At 52.9% G+C, this 17960-nt stretch overlaps 1 protein-coding gene across 2 annotated transcripts in view; it reads right to left on the reverse strand.

Moving 5' to 3' along the window:
• DSCAML1 (DS cell adhesion molecule like 1) overlaps window positions 1–17960 on the reverse strand; it is a 336815-nt gene that overhangs the window by 40042 nt on the left and 278813 nt on the right. For both annotated transcript variants that reach the window (XM_048827440.2, XM_048827441.2), the window contains exon 20: window positions 4807–4946. In XM_048827440.2, the coding sequence (XP_048683397.1) occupies window positions 4807–4946 (140 nt within the window). The remainder of the gene's footprint in view (window positions 1–4806; window positions 4947–17960) is intronic.

The following is a 17960-nucleotide window of genomic DNA, read 5'->3' on the forward strand; positions in this document are numbered from 1 at the left end:
GCGGCTGTTATCCTGTGCTCAGACAAGGCAGCCAGCACGTTACAGCCGCTGCTCCCAGCAGTGATAACAGGGAGAATTCACAGGAAATCTGGCATGCAGAGGCTCTAAGAGATCTATGGCCCCATGCAGTGTTAGTCTTGGCCACCAATGAACCCCCAGGATCTAACACTCAGGCCCTCCGCTTCTCCAAAACCACATGCCTCTGACACTGGAGCTAAACAACAATCTCTGGCTTTTACATCACTAGGGACGTTTCTCCCATTGGTGGGTGAGCCAGGTGAGGGCAGGAGCGCGCGCACACACACACACACACACACACACAGAGCACATGACCAAGTGCAATGGATATGAAAGCCATTGACTCTGGGGCAGTGAACCTGCTCCAGAAAAGACCCCTAATGAACAGGGACTGGCAGAGACTTCCTGAAACCAGAGGGGGCTGAATGCCAAGCTGGGATAAAAGGCACCTTCCAGGGCCATTGCTCCTCACCGTCATGCCACCATAGGGACATGGAAACGCGGCGCCCCCAACTGTCAAACAACCGGAAGCTATCCACCCAGCCCATCATCAATGTGTCGTTTGTCTGGTATCCCAGTCACAATGGAAGGGATGGGCTGTGCGGGAGAGGGAATTCAACAACTAATTTTCTAGTCTATAGGATGGATGTTTTGTTTATATATACATACACACGTATAGACCCATATACGTAAAAACACTTACGTGTGCATGTGTATAAACACACACACTATTCATTCCATAGAATAGAGACTTAATCGTGTATACACATATTTACATGAATGTGTGTGTGTATACACATACATAGTCACATAATATATATATAGATATGTATGTTACAATATATGTAAATATATCCATTAAATAGATATACAGATATAAATATTATATTGTATGCATAATTTTTTTTTAACCAAATGACAGTTTTGACATTATGCCAAGAAAACAATATCAGATCCCAGCGGTTTTACCAGTTGCTTTGATGAAAAGATTATGTTGCCCTGGAAACCACAGGCTCAGATATTGAAATGAATTTGAGAAGGAGCTTTTGATAAGCACTAGTTTGCAGACCTCCTGTCAACCTCTCCCCTCATGAAGACGGGATGGGACCCTGTTTAATTTTTATTTTAATTTTGGCCGGCTGCTGGTAAGAGAAACGTCTTGTAAATTTGCCCTTTTGAAATCCGTGCAGGGACAAGGAGTGGGATGAGTGGTGGAAGATAATAAACAGCTAGCGAGATTATGATCCAATGCAAATTGTACACACGTTTGTTTGCACAATCCCCTCTGTAACAGGAGTGTGAGGACCTGCACCATGTGTGGAGCCGAATCAAATCGACCTTCATCCACACCACTTGGCTCTATTATTTATATTTTTTCCAGGCCAATTAATCCCTCTCCCCTGCTCGATGTAGAGCAACACCCAGTTCTGGGTCCTGCTGCTGTGAATCCCGCTCCAGCAGGAGCGGCCGCTTTGTTTCATATCCTTTGCTTTTCCTTCCCCTTCCCCCTCCCCCGGCAAAGTAGAAATGGCATCAGTCTAGAAACCAGTCTACACCTGCCCCATGGAAATGGGGACATGAACCCTCACCTTCTCTTAGGAGTTGGCAGAAGATCAACTGCCACAACTGGACCCAGCCTGGGTGCTGGCAGGGGCTAAAGGGGCCTAACTGGGCATGTGATTGCAATGCAATATAAAAGCCTGAAGCCTCGGCGAGCTGGGGCTGGTACATCAAGGAGCAGGAATTGCCACTCTGTGCCCGAACCCCCATACTGCAGAGCACCCAGAACCAGAGAGTGACCAACAGAGGAGATTCAGAGCAGAACAACAACAGTTCAGGGACAGAGGGAGCCCACAAAGAGAGAGAGGGGAAGTGCCAAGGCCAAAGTGTCCAGGGCTCAGGGCCTAAACTCTAGCACCTGAATAAAAGCAGCCTGAGGTCCTGACAGGATGCAGCGCCCTGATTCTACTAGCTGCACGGCACCTGGACAAGCCAGGCCACTGACATCTAGGCACTGGTTTTGAGGCTCCCAAATTCAAACCATTTACTTAAGGCTGGGAGTTCCCAAGGGAGGCAGGCGCCCAGCCAGTGCCTATTGAAATCTTATGGGATTTGGACACCAATTCTCCTCGGCTCCTTTGGGAATCCCAGCTGGAGTGTATCCCCATGACAGAGTTTGGCTAAAATACAGCAAGGGGTGCACAGGAGAGCTGTGCCCACAGAGTGATACCTCCCTTAATGGAGAGCAGGGCAGACGAAGATCATCTGCCTAGTAGAGCAGGGTCTTCTGAAAGGTGCAGGAGACCCCCCTCCTCTATGCACCATGGGATACTCCTGTGTAGTGCTCCAGGGGCTTGTCTACTTGGGGAGTTATTCCTGATTCACTCCCTGTGTGGATTCTCTTATTCTGGAATAAGAGTGCTCACACAAGCGGTTAATCAGGAATAGCTAGTCTGCTTTAAACTCACACTTCCAGGTGTACACAAACCCTAAGACAGGGAGGATGGCTAGTTTAGGAGACTTCCTGTACAGGCTTCCTTTTGTGTGAAGAGGGTGGAACGTTGGGAGGAAGAGGAGCGGGTGTAACTAGGAGCAAGGGATGAAGCTGAGCAAAGGAAATTTTGGATCATGTCTCAATGCCTCCCAGCAGGGAGAGTGACCAGCCTATAAAACAGTGTCCCCTAGGGAAGTTCCCAGGTCTTAGATACCAAGAGAGAGGATGGAGAAACCAACGGCCCACACATAGCGAGAACCAACCTGCACTGACCCAGTAGGATGGACCCAATGGGACCAGCTGGGCTATCTCCTCCGATTTCTGAGGTAGGTATCGAGTTGTTTTGCTTTCAGTGGGATATTTTCACGCTGCCTGACACGGCCTCCCTTACACACACCTGCCGCTGGAACATCACTCAGATATTTACTTCAGAGAGGTTTGTAAACAACAGAACATGAAAATCTATAAAACATGAATCCACTAAGCAGCTTGTTTTAGACTGAGTCGGGCATGGTAGATGAAGTGGAAGTGTCTGCAGGTAGCATAGACCCCGGGGGGATTGATACCAGACGCAAGGAGCCTGAATCTTCCACAGGCCAGGCTCCTTGGAAATGTCAGGGCGGATGTACGGGGGCAGGGCAGGTTCCTCCATTTTCCCCTTACACTAGAAGTGACCCGGGATCCCAGCTCAGTTCTTTAAAGGTTCCCCCTCTCAGTCCTGGAGTTGGTCTATTTCTTTTAAACTTGATGCTACTAGTTTAAGAGAAGCCCCCTCTACCCACGTGGCACATCTCCCTGCCTGGCCTGCAGGCAGGGAGCTGTGTGATGGAAGATGAAGGGCAGCCGTAACTAACAGTTTGGGCTTCTCCCCTCTAGAAGTAGGAATTCAAGTTAGTTCACGTTCAGGAAGGGGCTGGAGGTGAGTGACTTCTGTAGGGGGAGGGAGTCCTTTCGCTCTGCCCATTTCAGAATAATTAGCAGCCTGTGGAGCAGAGAGTCAGAACTAGGGTAACAGGGGCTGGTGGGGGTCAGGGCTCTGGGGCATCAGCAGAGCTTGGGACGGGAGAGAACAGTGTTCCCTGGAATAACGGGGATGCTGCAGGTCCGGGCTGACAGGCAGCTGACGCGACCCTTGTCTGCTGTGTGCCTGGCTCTCCACTCAGCCTCACAGTCTTACTGAAGACTAGCACTCACCCCCCAAATGTGTGCGCTCTCTTGCACTCTCTCACACACACGCTGGCCTCTTTCCTTCTGCCCTCAAGTTTCCTGCAAGAAGACAAGGGCTCCTAGCAAGCTCTAAACCCAAGAAATGCTGTTGCACTGGACACCAGGGCCTGTTTGTTGAAAGCGTCACCCAAGTAGAACCACCAAACGACTGCTTCCATTCTGGAGAATCCCCCAGGGTCAGATAAACCCCCCGTCCAGAAACTGTGCCACAGGAACAGCGTTGCTCTCAGTCTCCCAGGAGGGGCTCTGTGCCTGCAGGCTGCAAGGACGGGGGGACCAGATCCTGTGACTTGGTTGCTTTTTAAAAGCACAAGCGATCCCTGACAGCAGTGCTGCGTCTACACCCATAAACCACTGACACCACAGCAATAGATGTACAAGTGGAGGGGTGTCTAAGACAGAAACCATCTGTGGTGCACTCAGAACATCCACCCTTGCAAGAGAAATACACTAATCCATCGTAAAAACAACTGATTAGCTTTCATACGCAGGGCAGTGGGCTTCTGCTATCACTGCTAAGAGGTGCCTTTAGATTAAGAGCATCAGGAATGCATAGGGCCAGATGAGCCAGAGGCAATAAATGCACAATGCTAGACAAATGTTACGTCCCCTTCTACGGGATAACAGCCCACGACTCCTATCTGCTAACAGTTACTTGTTTCAGTCGAGTGGCAGGGACGTGTGCCCTGGGTTTGACTCTGGTGGGGCACGTTGTTAAACAAACAGGGGGTGACAGTTAGGAGTATAAGACGACACCCAGGCTTTCCCACCTTTGACCCATTTCCATTTGACCCATTAGCTCATGTAGCTGAGGGCCCCCCCTGCGAGTGCCTTCTGACCCCTTGAGCACGGAGCTGAATGTTTCCCAGCTCCCTCCTACGGCAAGCCAAGTGTGCCTGTTGGCCCAAGGCGGCTCTGCTAGCTGGGGGTGCATATTGAGGGTGGGGGGCCAGGGTGTTTTCATGCATGCCCTCCAGGGGTGCATGAGGTCTCCACTGAGCAGAAAGGGTAATTCTTCATTGCCAACCACCCACCTTATCACCCAAGCTCCTTTGTGTCCTACTTACTGGCTGTCCGGACCCGGGGCTGGAGCAGAAGATAGTATACTTCCGGATGATCCCATTTGGCTTAGTTGGGGGAAGCCAGGACACGACCACGCTGCTGGCAGAAGACGGGACAGCTTTTATCCCAGCGGGAGGGCCTGGAACTGAGCGAGAGACAATTCATTTTAGACCCAGCAGCTTCAGCAAAGCCGGCTAGATCTGCCACGACCTCCCGAGCAGGGCACGGATTCTTCCTCCCCGTGAGGGGAAAGGCCAGACCACTCTTCCTGCACACCCAGCGTCTGCAGGCATTCACATCATTTGAGGTCTTCTTCTAAGAGGAATTCCATAACCAGGAACGCCACAATTCTAGAAGGAGTCAACCCTGCAAGTCAACCTGGCTTGGTGTTGGATGCAAATGCTATTTTGGCACAGGACCACTTTTGGTGCACAGAATGGAGGAAAGCTATTCTGGAGGCTGCATGCAGGGTATGCCGCTGCCGCAGGGCTGAGCCTTTCACCCTCCCATCCCAGGGAGGGCAGATGCTGAGTCAGCCCAAGGGGCAAAGGAAGCAAATCCAGTGGTGGACAATCCGTCCTACCTTTCATTTTGGGTTCAGAGCTTGGCTGGGGAAGTGAGAAGCACCTGGGCTGGGGCTTTCACAGAACCATAGAAATGTGGGACCTTGATAGGTCATCTAGTCCTTCCCCTGTGCTGAGGCAGGACCAAGGAAACTCAGACCATCCCTGACAGGTGCTTGTCTGACCTGTTCTTAAAAACCTTCAATGATGGGGATTCCACAACCTCCCTTGGGAGCCTGTTCCAGAGCTTAACTAGCCTTAGAGTTAGAAAGGTTTTCCTAATATCTTACCTATATCTCCCTTGCTGCAGATTAAGCCCATTATTTCTTGCCCTGCTTTCAGTGGACATGGAGAACAACTGATCCCTGCCCTCTTTGGAACAGAGGAACTTAGCACCTTTGAAGACTGTTCTCAGGTCCCACCTCAGGCTTCTTTGCTCAAGTCTAAACATGCCCCGTTTTTTTTAAACTTTCCTCAGAGGTCAGGTTTTCTAAACATTTTATCGTCTTTGTTGCTCTCCTCTCTTCCATGCCAGCGTTCAGCCCAGACCAAGACTCAAGCCCCTAAATGGTAGGTTTAGTTCAAACACATTGTTACTGCTGGTGCCCTCCTGCAGCACAAGAGCACAGGTGGCATCTGGGCTGTGATGCCCGACAGTTTTGCTGTCTAACATTGTGGGGATTCTAAGGCCTCATGTTAAAATCTACTTCCGAGGGGGGATCACTGCTGCCCACAACGCACCATCGTGCTATGTCTTGACTTGTGCTCATTTCTACCACCCCGTGCAGCCGAAATACCCATGAAATACAGGCTGTACATTGTGGCCCCACAAAGCCCTGCCTCCCACCCCGGCACCATGCAATGCAAGGACACTTTATTCTGCCGGACGCCTATCATACCAGGATCTCAAAGCACTTTCTAAACATCAACTAGCCCCCCTCACACACTGGTAATGCTAGATGCCTATCCTGGTTTTGCAGAGGGCCCCATGGCCAGGAGCAGGGACAGCAGAGGCTGCCCAATCCTGCGCCCCTCCCTGCAGATTTTCGTCTGTAGGATTGAGGGTCCACTCATGTATGGGCATCAACCTGTCAGGAGACCACATCTAACAGCGTCGCCACATCTAACGGAGGGCAGCACCTGCCTCTTGCCAAGCCGGAGGCAGGAGGGTTAATTCCAGCTCACACTCATATTTAGAAGCCGTGATTGGCTTTTAATGTCTGTCTCCTTAATCCACTAACATGCCCGACTGGCTTATCCTTACGCTACCCTAATGTGCCTTCCCAGCATCTGGTGCTTTCCAAAGACAGGCAGCTGAGGGGCTCAGGGCCCCTGTCTCCTATTCCCAGCCCAAGGACAGCACAGAGCCAGGAAAACACTCAAACTCGTTAATGGAATTAAAGTAGGCCAGGCAGACAGTGTAAATATTTAAATAACCAGAGCTTTTTAAAAAAGTGTTTATTTCACCAAGTGCTGATGGGTTTGGCAGCAGGAGGCCGGGCTTGGGTTATTTTTACTGCACTGACTGTTTCTTCTGCTTCCAAATGTCCTCCACAACCCAAAGCACAGACCTCTCCACACCCCACTCAACTGCCCTGTGTAGGGGGGACGACTCTGGCACATGCTGGTATGGAAATGAGCTGGAAAAATAATGATCCAACCTCTGCACCCCACTCTTCCTAAAGGCCTAAATATCCATCCCCAGGAATTCACACTCTGCTCACTCCTGTGGTGTCTGAGCTCACCCCAGACTGGCTGACATTGGGGATGATCCTGCTGCACAGCCAGCCCCCCCAGCCCTCTTGCAAGGATGCTGCCTTGTGGGATAGCTCCATACAGGGAGTTCCCAGAGAGTGCCAGCTGATCATCTCATTCCACTCCCAGAGCCATGGTGCAAAGGGGCTGCACTGCGCCGGGGGCTGATGCCAGCAAGGGCACGTACAGAAAGCAGAAACTTTGGATGCAAGAGTCGTTCGTCCCTGGTCGGGATTGATCCTCTTCTGGGCCTGGGGACTTCAAAGAACCATCACAGTGGCTCCATCTCCCGAGAGACAGGAGCTCCCCACACACACACTCCCTAACTCCCCACGTCCCTTGGGGTGGAGGGTGTTGGTACCCATCCTACCCCCAACCCCCAGCCAGGTGGAGCGAACCGTAGTTCTATCCTAGAACAGCTGCGGTAGGCCCTGCTCTAGCCCCTGACCCCCACAGCAAGTGGATCAGAATTCTCCCCATATAACACAGGAGGAAACTGAGGCCCAGAGAGATGAGATCTGCTGGATGCTCACAGCGAAACTTTTCCCTCCCCAGAGGCACTTGCTATCACCATCTCCCTCACACCCCCAGCTGGCAAAGCTCTCCCATGTTAATGCTGGAGACAGTGATTCCTGGCTCTCTGGCTCCTCTCCCATTTCCAAAGCTCCTTCTCTTCTCCCCGTGCCATCTGCTCACCTGGTTCTTATAACTCAAGGGCCCCTCTGCAGCGGGAAGCCCACGTGGCTATTAAGCCTGTTTCCTTTACGTCTCAGCTTCCTCAGACACGCCCCCAGCGCAGGGGCCATCTCTTGACACAGGACTGCACGGTGCCACACATTCTCACAGCACTGGACCACACCCGGATCCCTCCACTTGAGTCCCACATACCTCCTGAGAGCAGGGACAAACCAAAGGCCTCTGGAAAAGAGACGACTATGGGAGGATATGACAGAGGTTTTTTAAATCATGCTGGATGTAGAAAAAGTAAATAAGGAAGTGTTATTTACTCCTTCTCATAACACAAGAACTAGGGGTCACCAAATGAAATTAATAGGCAGCAGGTTTAAAACAAACACAAGGAAGTATTTTTTCACGCAACGCACAGTCAGCCTGTGGAATTCTTTGCTAGGGAATGTTGTGAAGGCCTAATTCCTCCTCTGCCTTGGTGGGTCCTGCGCTTTCTGGCGGATTTGCTCGCCTCAGAGCTTCACGGCAGGCCGCAGTTTGGCTGCTTTTGCTAGAGACTCAAACCTGTCATTCACTCAGCTAACCTCATCATTAGCCAGCATGGGGGAAACAGAGAACAATCCCCGCAGTCTCTGTGGCCCACCTAGTGGGTCGGGGACAGGCCAGATCCCTTTCCAAATTAGACCTTCCCTTCTGGTGTTGCTCACAGCCCAGGTCAACTCCTCCTGTGTCGGGTCAGGGGATGGGGGGGACCCGGGCCCGCCCTCTACACCAGGCTCCAGCCCGGGGCCCTTTGGATTGCAGCTGTCTACAGTGTCTCCTGTATCAGCTGCATGACAGCTAACAACTCCCTGGGCTACATCCCCATGGCCTCCTCCCAACACCTTCTTAATTCTCACTGCAGGATCTTCCTCCTGAAGCCTGATCACACTTGTACTCCTCACTCCTCCAGCAGCCCGCCTTCTCACTCCTTGCACTCCTGCCACTAAGTGATGGGAGGTCCTTTTTAAACCAGGTGTCCTGATTAGCCTGCCTGCCATAATTGATTCTAGTATGTTCTTAATTGGCTCCAGGTGTCTTAATTAGCTCGCCTGTCTTAATTGGTTCTAGCAGGTTCCTGATTGCTCTAGCACAGCCCCTGTTCTGGTCACTCAGGGAACAGAAAACTATTCATCCAGTGGCCAGCATATTTGCCTTCTGCCAGACTCCTGTACCCCACTGGTCTGGGTCTGTCACACAGGGTTAAAAAAAGAGCTAGATAAATTCATGGAGGATAGGTCCATCAATGGCTATTAGCCAGGGTGGGCAGGGATGGTGTCCCTAGCCTCTGTTTGCCAGAAGCTTTGAATGGGCAACAGGGGATGGGTCACTTGATGACAACCTGTTCCGTTCATTCCCTCTGGGACACCTGGCATTAGCCGCTGTCGGAAGACAGGATCCTGGGCTAGATAGACCTTTGCTCTCTGACCCGGTATGGCCGTTCTTATATTCATGGTCCCTGCCCAGCAGCCTGGGTAGCACAGCTGCAGATAGCTATGCCCAGCATACAGCAGTGTGCCCTTTACCCATCTCTGGGAGATTTGCACCTCGCTCTGCCATTGCCTGAATGTGCTGCAGACTGGGGGCCTCTTGCAGGGCAGAGAATGCACTGCCTCTGCCCTGGTGCAATCTAGCCTAGCTGGCTCCCCTTCCTTCGAGGGGGAGGAGGACTGGTCATCAGGCTGAGCAGGGCTGACTTTGTCAGCTCCTTGGAATTAGGTGCCTGGATTAAAGAGCACTAGATCAGCGTAATAAGTAGAAAAACATATGCTTGTCCAAAAAGCCCCTGACAGATTGCAGCCTGCAGTGGTCTAAAGATGTACGGAGCAACTTGGCACCACATCAGCCAGTAAACTGATTGCCCACTGAGCTGAAAATACAGACGTATCAACTGCAATAAGGACCATGCAGAAACAGCAACAAAAGTCCGGTTTTTGATAACACAACACTGGCAAGTGCACTGCCAACGTCGCCCAGCGTCCCTGGGCTTACCCCACCAGGCCCAGAGCTGCAGCTTCTGCTGTATTTTTACAGCACCTTTTATCCCAAAATGCGTTCCAACCCGACACAAAGAGCACCTCTGAAATGCAGCCGCATCTGGGGGTCAGGGTGACAGCTGACTGGCTAAGCAGCAGATTGTAGAACAGTGAAGGTTGGGGGAAGGGATATTTCTCTAAGGACTTCCAAGGCAGATCCCATCCTCTTGCAGAAAGAGCAGCAGGACCTGCCAGAGATCGTCTTTAAGGACTCACCCTGAAGCCCCACACAGAATACTGTACACTGTGTGGAGCTCAGCTTCTCCAGTGACCTGCCACCAGTGGCGGGCTCACTGGAAATAGCGACAGCAGGGAGATTAGAGGCCTTCATAGAGTGAAGGGCTGGGCCCATGCTTTCATTTACCCAAGAGTCCTGGAGAGTTCACACCAGGTGGTCCAGTCCCCACAGTCATCCCCTCCTGCACTCCAAGGCTCTCAGCATGGCAGTGAGGATCATATGCATACAAAAGAGCCAGGCCTGGGCAAAGCAGCTAACTTTGGGCCGATTCCTGCTCCAGCTGGATTCAACAGTAAAGCTCCTATTGGTTTCAATTGGCAGCAGGATCAGACCCTGTGGATTCCCGTCCCACACACACACTCAGGATCTTTCTCCGCTAACAATCTTTAGCCAGAATCTGCTCCTGCCCATGTTTTTAGGCTAGAAATGTCTCCTACAACAGCACTTTAATGTACACTAACGTAGGAAACTGCACTGCCTGGCTTCCTGCCCCTCAGTCACCCAGGCCCTAATATTCAGAGCTGAGCTACATTGTCAAATATATTGATTTCAGTTACAACACAGAATACAAAGTGTACAGTGCTCACTTTATATTACTTTTGATTACAAATATTTGCACTGTAAACAGATAAAGAAAAGCAACTATTTTTCAATTCACCTCATACAAGTACTGTGGTGCAATTTCTTTATCGTGAAAGTGCAACTTACAAATGTAGAATTTTTTTTTCACATAACTGCACAAAACAATGTAAAATTTTAGAGCCTACAAGTCAAAGCATGAAAGGGCATGCGAACGTTTAGTGCATCTGGCATGTAAATACCTTGCAACACCAGCTACAACAGTGTCATCTGAACGCCAGTTCTCACTTTCAGATGACATTGTAAATAAAAAGCAGGCAGCATTATCATCCGTAAATGTAAACAAACTTGTTTGTCTAGTGTTTCGCTGAACAAGAAGTAGGACTGAGTGGACTGAAATTAATCTAGTTAATTTGTTTGGCATTAATCGTGTGCGTTAACTGAGATTAATTGACAGCCCGAGTGCTAAGCATTGCACATGATCTGGTCCAAGAAGTGAATGTAGCTGAGCAATATCCCCAGCAATGCAATCCCTTTCCAAAAGGGGAAGTACACAAACAGGAGGCTAGTTAGCTGGCAGCAAAAAGGATCAGTGACAGGGTGAAGTGCCTGCAAACTGCATGGAAATTCTTTAAAAGGTTCATGAGTGTTGGGCTGGGTGGGAGGGCGAGCAAGCGAGCCGCTGGAGGGCAGTGATTCAGCCTGCCTCTGCTTCATCTCAGTTGGCCGGGAGTGGCCGGGAGGTGGGTCCAGCTGACTGGGTAGGAGGCGCTGGGCGGGAAAGCCCAGAGGTGGATCGAGCACACAGCACAGGAGATGCTGTGTGGGAAACTCACTGAGGTGGCTGGCGCAGACCGGATAGGAGGAGTTGGGCGGGAAAGCCCTGAAGTGGGTCGAGCTCACAGCATAGGAGGTACTGGGTAGAAAATCACTGAGGCGCTTGCGCTGACTGGACAGGAGATGTTGGGAGGGAAAATCACGGAGGTGCTCGTGCTCACTGGGTAGAAGGCGCTGGGGGCGGGAAGCCCTGAGGTGTGTCGAGCGCACAGCACAGGAGGTGCTGGGGGGGAATATCACTGAAGGTGGCTGGCGCTGACTGGGCAGGAGGCGCCAGGCGGGAAAGCCCAGAGGTGGGTTTTGCTGACTGGGCAGGAGGTGTTGGGAGGGAAAGTCACTGAAGCAGCTCGTGCTGACTGGGTAGGAGGAGTTGGGCGGGAAAGCCCAGAGGTGGGTTGAGCTCACAGCACAGAAGGCGCTGGGCAGGAAAATGACTCAGGCAGCTCGTGCTGACTGGACAGGAGGTGTTGGGAGGGAAAAGTCACGGAGATGCTCGTGCTGACTGGGTAGGAGGAGTTGGGCGGGAAAGCCCAGAGGTGGGTTGAGCTCACAGCACAGAAGGCGCTGGGTGGGAATATCACTGGAGGCGGCTCGCGCTGACTGCGTAGGAGGAGTTGAGAGGGAAATTCACTGACGCAGCTTGTCCTGACTGGGTAGGAAGAGTCATGGAGGTGGGTTTCACTGACTGGGCACGAGGCGCTGGGCGGGAAAATCACTGTGGCGGGTCGCGCTGACTGGGTAGGAGGTGTTGGGCAGGAAAATCACAGAGGAGGCTGGTGCTGACTGGGCAGGAGGTGTTGGGAGGGAAGCCCAGGGGTGGGTCGAGCTCACAGCACTGGAGGTGCTGGGCGGGAATATCACTGAGGCGCTCGCGCTGACTAGGCAGGAAGAATTGGGCGGGAAAGCCCTGAGATGGGTTTCGCTGACTGGGTAGGAGGTGTTGGGAGGAAAATCACCGAGATGGCTCGCGCTGACTGGGTAGGAGGCGTTGGGCGGGAAAGCCCTGAGGTGGGTTGAGCGCACAGCACAGGAGGTACTGGGCGGGAAAATCTCTGAGGCAGTTCGCGCTGACTGGGCAGGCGGTGTTGGGAGGGAAAATCACTGGAAGTGGCTGGTGCTGACTGGGCAGGAGGCGCTGGGCAGGAAAGCCCAGAGATGGGTTTCACCGATTGGGCAGGAGGTGCTGGGCAGGAAAATCAATGAAATGGCACACGCTGACTGGGCAGGAGGTGCTGGGCGGGAAAATCACTGGAGGTTGCTCACGCTGACGGGGCAGGATGTGTTGGGAGGGAAAAGTCACTGAGGTGCTCGTGCTCACTGGGCAGGAGGTGCTGGGCGGGAATATCACTGGAGGTGGCTCGCACGGACTGGGTAGGAGGTGTTGGGAGAGAAAAATCACTGAGGCAGTGGGCACTGACTGGGCAGGAGGCGCCGGGTGGGAAAGCCCAGAGGTGGATTTCACTGACTGGGCAGGAGGAGTTGGGAGGGAAAATTACCGAGACGGCTCACGCTGACTGGGAAGGAGGAGTTGGGAGGGAAAGCCAAGAAGTGGGTTTTTCTGATTGGGCAGGAGGCGCTGGGCAGGAATATCATCGGAGGCGGCTCTCGCTCTCTGGGTAGGAGGCGTTGGGCGGGAAAGCCCTGAGGTGGGTCGAGTGCACAGCACAGGAAGTGCTGAGCGGGAAAATCTCTGAGGCAGTTCGCGCTGACTGGGCAGGCAGTGTTGGCAGGGAAAATCACTGGAAGTGGCTGGTGCTGACTGGGCAGGAGATGTTGGGAGGGAAATTCCACAGGTGGGTTTCGCAGGCTGGGTAGGAGGAGTTGGGAGGGAAATTCGCTGACGCAGCTCGCGCTGACTGGGTAGGAGGTGTTGGGCGAGTAAATCACCGAGATGGCTTACGTTGACTGGGCAGGAGGTGTTGGGAGGGAAAATCACTGAGCCGCTGGTGCTCACTGGGTAGGAGGTGTTGGGTGGGAAAAGTCTCTGAGGTGGTTGGTGCTGACAGGACAGGAGGCGCCAGGCGGGAAAGCCCAGAGGTTGGTTTTGCTGATTGGGCAGGAGGTGTTGGGAGGGAAAATCACTGAGGAGGCTCATGCTGACTGGGTAGGAGGTGTTTTGGGCAGAAACCAAAAGGTGGGTTTCGCTGACTGGGTAGGAGCTGTTGGGAGGGAAAAGTCAGGGAGGTGGGTTTCACTGACTGGGCACGAGGCGCTGGGCGGGAAAATCACTGTGGCGGGTCGCGCTGACTGGGTAGGAGGTGTTGGGCAGGAAAATCACAGAGGAGGCTGGTGCTGACTGAGCAGGAGGTGTTGGGAGGGAAGCCCAGAGGTGGGTCGAGCTCACAGCACAGAAGGCGCTGGGCAGGAAAATGACTGAGGCAGCTCGTGCTGACTGGGCAGGAGGTGTTGGGAGGGAAAATCACTGGAGGTGGCTGGTGCTGACTGGGCAGGAGGCGCTGGGCAGGAAAATCAATGAAATGGCACACGCTGACTGGGCAGGAGGTGCTGGGCGGGAAAATCACTGGAGGTTGCTCACGCTGACGGGGCAGGATGTGTTGGGAGGGAAAAGTCACTGAGGTGCTCGTGCTCACTGGGCAGGAGGTGCTGGGTGGGAATATCACTGGAGGCGGCTCGTGCTGTCTGGGTAGGAGGAGTTGGGAGGGAAAAATCACTGAGGTGGTGGGCACTGACTGGGCAGGAGGCGCTGGGTGGGAAAGCCCAGAGGTGGATATCACTGACTGGGCAGGAGGAGCTGGGAGGGAAAATTACCGAGACGGCTCACGCTGACTGGGAAGGAGGAGTTGGGAGGGAAAGCCAAGAAGTGGAATTTTTTTGATCGGGCACGAGGTGCTGGGCAGGAATATCATCGGAGGCAGCTCTCGCTCTCTGGGTAGGAGGAGTTGGGCGGGAAAGCCCTGAGGTGGGTCGAGCTCACAGCACAGAAGGCGCTGGGCAGGAAAATGACTGAAGCAGCTCATGCTGACTGGGTAGGAGGTTTTGGGAGGGAAAAGCCCAGAGGTGGCTCGCACTGACTGGGTAGGAGGCGCTGGGTGGGAATGCTCAGAGGTGGGTCGTGCTCACAGCACAGGAGATGCTGGGAGGGAATATCATTGGAGGCAGATAGTGCTGACTGGGTAGGAGATGTTGGGCAAGTAAATCACCGAGACTACTTAAGCTGACTGGGCAGAAGGTGTTGGGTGGGAAAATCACTGAGGTGGCTGGTGCTGACTGGTCAGGAGGTGCCAGGCGGGAAAGCCCAGAGGTGGGTTTTCCTGATTGGGCAGGAGGCGCTGGGAGGGAAAATCACCGAGGCAGCTCACGCTGACTGGACAGGAGGTGTTGGGCCGGAAAGCCCAGAGGTAGGTTGAGCTCACAGCACTGGAGGTGCTGGGCAGAATAATGACTGGGCAGGAGATGCAGGGTGGCAAAGCCCACTGGTGGTTCCCGCTGATTGCTCAGGAGCGTTCAGTGGGAAAACCAAAGAGATAGCTCACAGTGACAGCAAAGAACGTGCTGGGTCACAAACAACAGAACCCGGCACCAAGGCCTGAGCAGAAGGTGCTGGGTGGGTAAAACTGTAGATGATGCCCTAACTGGGAAGGGACACGGGGAAGAAAGAGGAACAGGGTCTTTGACAGATATGACAAAAAGTACTGGGAAGGAAATTCCAAAAGCAGCGTGCCCTCACGAGACCAATGGCCCTAGGGAACAACTCTGTGTGCAGGCTTCAGCTAACCGGGAACAGACGCTAAGAAGGAAGCCTAAGGAGTTTGTGCAGATGAGGAAAAAGGTGCTGAGTTCTGTTGCAAGCTCTCCTGCTCTCTGCCAGAGATTGGTGCAGAAAACTAGGAATTAGGTAATATCCAGCAGGGGCGATTACCTTGCCAATGTACCTTGTAATCATGCCGTCTACTGAGCCACAAATAAGCTGCTTCACCTCTTTTTCTAGCAACTCAACGCACAAAATGGACAAGCACCAAAGAAACTGCAGGGAAAGGGACGAAAAAGCCACGGCGAAACGCTGCACGCACTGCACCCCTGTACCGAGGGCTCGGGATCGACACTTCTCTGCACAGGTTTAATCCCCCTTCAGGTGCCAGCTAAAGGGACCTCCCTGTAAACAGGGATCAAGGTCCATTCCTTGCCAACCAAAATGCTTTATGGGTCTCCCTTCCAAAGCTGAGGCTGAGCGACCCCCCTTTAAGAAGGGTTGAGGTCCCTGTGGCTTTGAGCTCCTTAGGACCTAGCCTTTAAAATGCCCTGTGCCATTGACCTCTCCCTGTAAGAAGAGTGCAGGTCTCCCCTTTCCGGCTTGCCTTGGGCCGTTGGCACTTGCTGGGCAACGAGACCACCCTCTACCGAGGGAACGGAGGTCTCTCCTTTTCAGCGCTTTTCGCTCTGGCCCGTCACAATGCCCCTGGCTTAAGGACCACCCTGTAAGCAGGGTTCGGGTCCCCTTTGCCATGCTAATTAAGCCACAGGTCCCTTGGACACGCCAGGTCAAATGACCGCCCTGTAACCGGGGGGCAAGGTCTTAATCCTCTGACGCTTAAACTAGGGGAGCCTTTTTGTGCCTCTGGCAGAGCGACCCCCCTTTAAAAAGGGTTGAGGTCTCTGTGGCTTTGAGCTCCTTAGCACCTAGCCTTTAAAATGCCCTGTGTGCCATTGACCTCTCCCTGTAAGAAGGGTGCAGGTCTCCCCTTTCCAGCTTGCCTTGGCCCGTTGGCACTTGCTGGGCAACGAGACCACCCTCTACCGAGGGAACGGAGGTCTCTCCTTTTCAGCGCTTTTCGCTCTGGCCCGTCGCAATTCCCCTGGCATAAGGACCACCCTGTAAGCAGGGTTCGGGTCCCCTTTGCCATGCTAATTAAGCCACAGGTCCCTTGGACACGCCAGGTCAAATGACCGCCCTGTAACCGGGGGGCAAGGTCTTAATCCTCTCACGCTTAAACTAGGGGAGCCTTCTTGTGCCTCTGGCTGAGCGACCCCCCTTTAAGAAGGGTTGAGGTTCTGTTTCGGTCACTCACAGTAAATTCCCCCAGAATGATTTCTACTTGGCTTTTTTGAGATTTGAAGTGAAATCTTACTCGTGACTTATCCCGGGCGGACGGAACATGGTGTGGCGAAGGGCCAGCTGTAAGGGGATGGTGGAGGCCGTGGAAAATTCGCCCCTTTTCTCAAAAAAGCCAAGAGATCGCCCCACAGGTCACAAAGGCTGGAAATGAACAGGTGAGGTGGGGGGCTCCTTTCAGACCCTCACTTCCGAGTAACCCTTCCGCAATTCCTTTTGCCCTGCCCAATTTACACTGCTCAACCAACCTCAACTGTGACCCTTTTGTTTTCTTGTGCACAAGAAAGACACTGTCGGACTGATGAGGGTTACCTGTCGAGGTTCGGACAGCTCCCTAAGTTGTGTCCGAATTCCAGGCCTTGTGTCTCTTTGGTCATCGACAGAGGATATTCCTAGGGCTATGTTTGAAGGGATTGATGTGGCTGTCCTTTCTGAAATGTGGTGATGCTCGGGTCTTGTAGGTAGAGGTGGTGGTATTCAGAGCCGGCACGTGGGTGCACCTAACCCTATTAACAGGGCTGCGTCACAAGTAAGAGGTGTCTTTTCTGGTCAAGGTTAGGGGGCACAAAGTTGTAATTTTCTTGGTGGGGTAGGAAGGTAAGTCGGGAAGGGAGGGAGGATTGATTGGAAAGGGGAGACTCAGCAGGACCCCTCCCTTACCTGTTCATTTCCAGATCTTTTGACATTGGCGACTTTCCTTTCCCCCCCTTGTTTAAAGGAGGAGTATTTTCCTAAAGAAAGGCAGGATCGCCCTGTAATCAGGGTTCAGGTCTGTTTCCCTTTTCTCCTCTCTGCATTGGCCCTCTTAATGCCAAGCTCTAAAGTGAGCTCCCTCTAACTAGGGTGTGGGTCTTTCCCTGCCTTTCACAAGAGAACACGGCCATTTGGAAGGTAGTTACAGAAACCAGCCTCTTGAGAGGGTTCCGGGTTTGTCCCACTAGCTGTGCCGTGCCCTCCTCACTCATGCACTCAGCCAAGTCAAAGCCAGCGTACTCTGCATCCACCTGGACCTCCCTTCTGCTGCAAGCTCTCCTGCTCTCTGCCAGAGATCGGTGCCGAAAACTAGGAATTAGGGTAATTTCCAGCAGGGGCGACTACCTTGCCAATTTAATGGGAATGGACCTTGTAATCGTGCCGTCTACTGAGCCACACCTAAGCCGCTTCACCTCCCTCTTTCTTTCTCTCTCGTTCTAGCAACTCAACGCACAAAATGGACAAGACGACACAAGCACCATAGAAACTGCAGGGAAAGGGACGAAAAAGCCACGGCGAAACGCTGCACGCACTGCACCCCTGTACCGAGGGCTCGGGATCGACACTTCTCCACACAGGTTTAATCCCCCTTCAGGTGCCA

This window comes from Caretta caretta, chromosome 22, assembly GCF_965140235.1.
Source record: "Caretta caretta isolate rCarCar2 chromosome 22, rCarCar1.hap1, whole genome shotgun sequence".
NCBI lineage: Eukaryota > Metazoa > Chordata > Testudines > Cheloniidae > Caretta > Caretta caretta.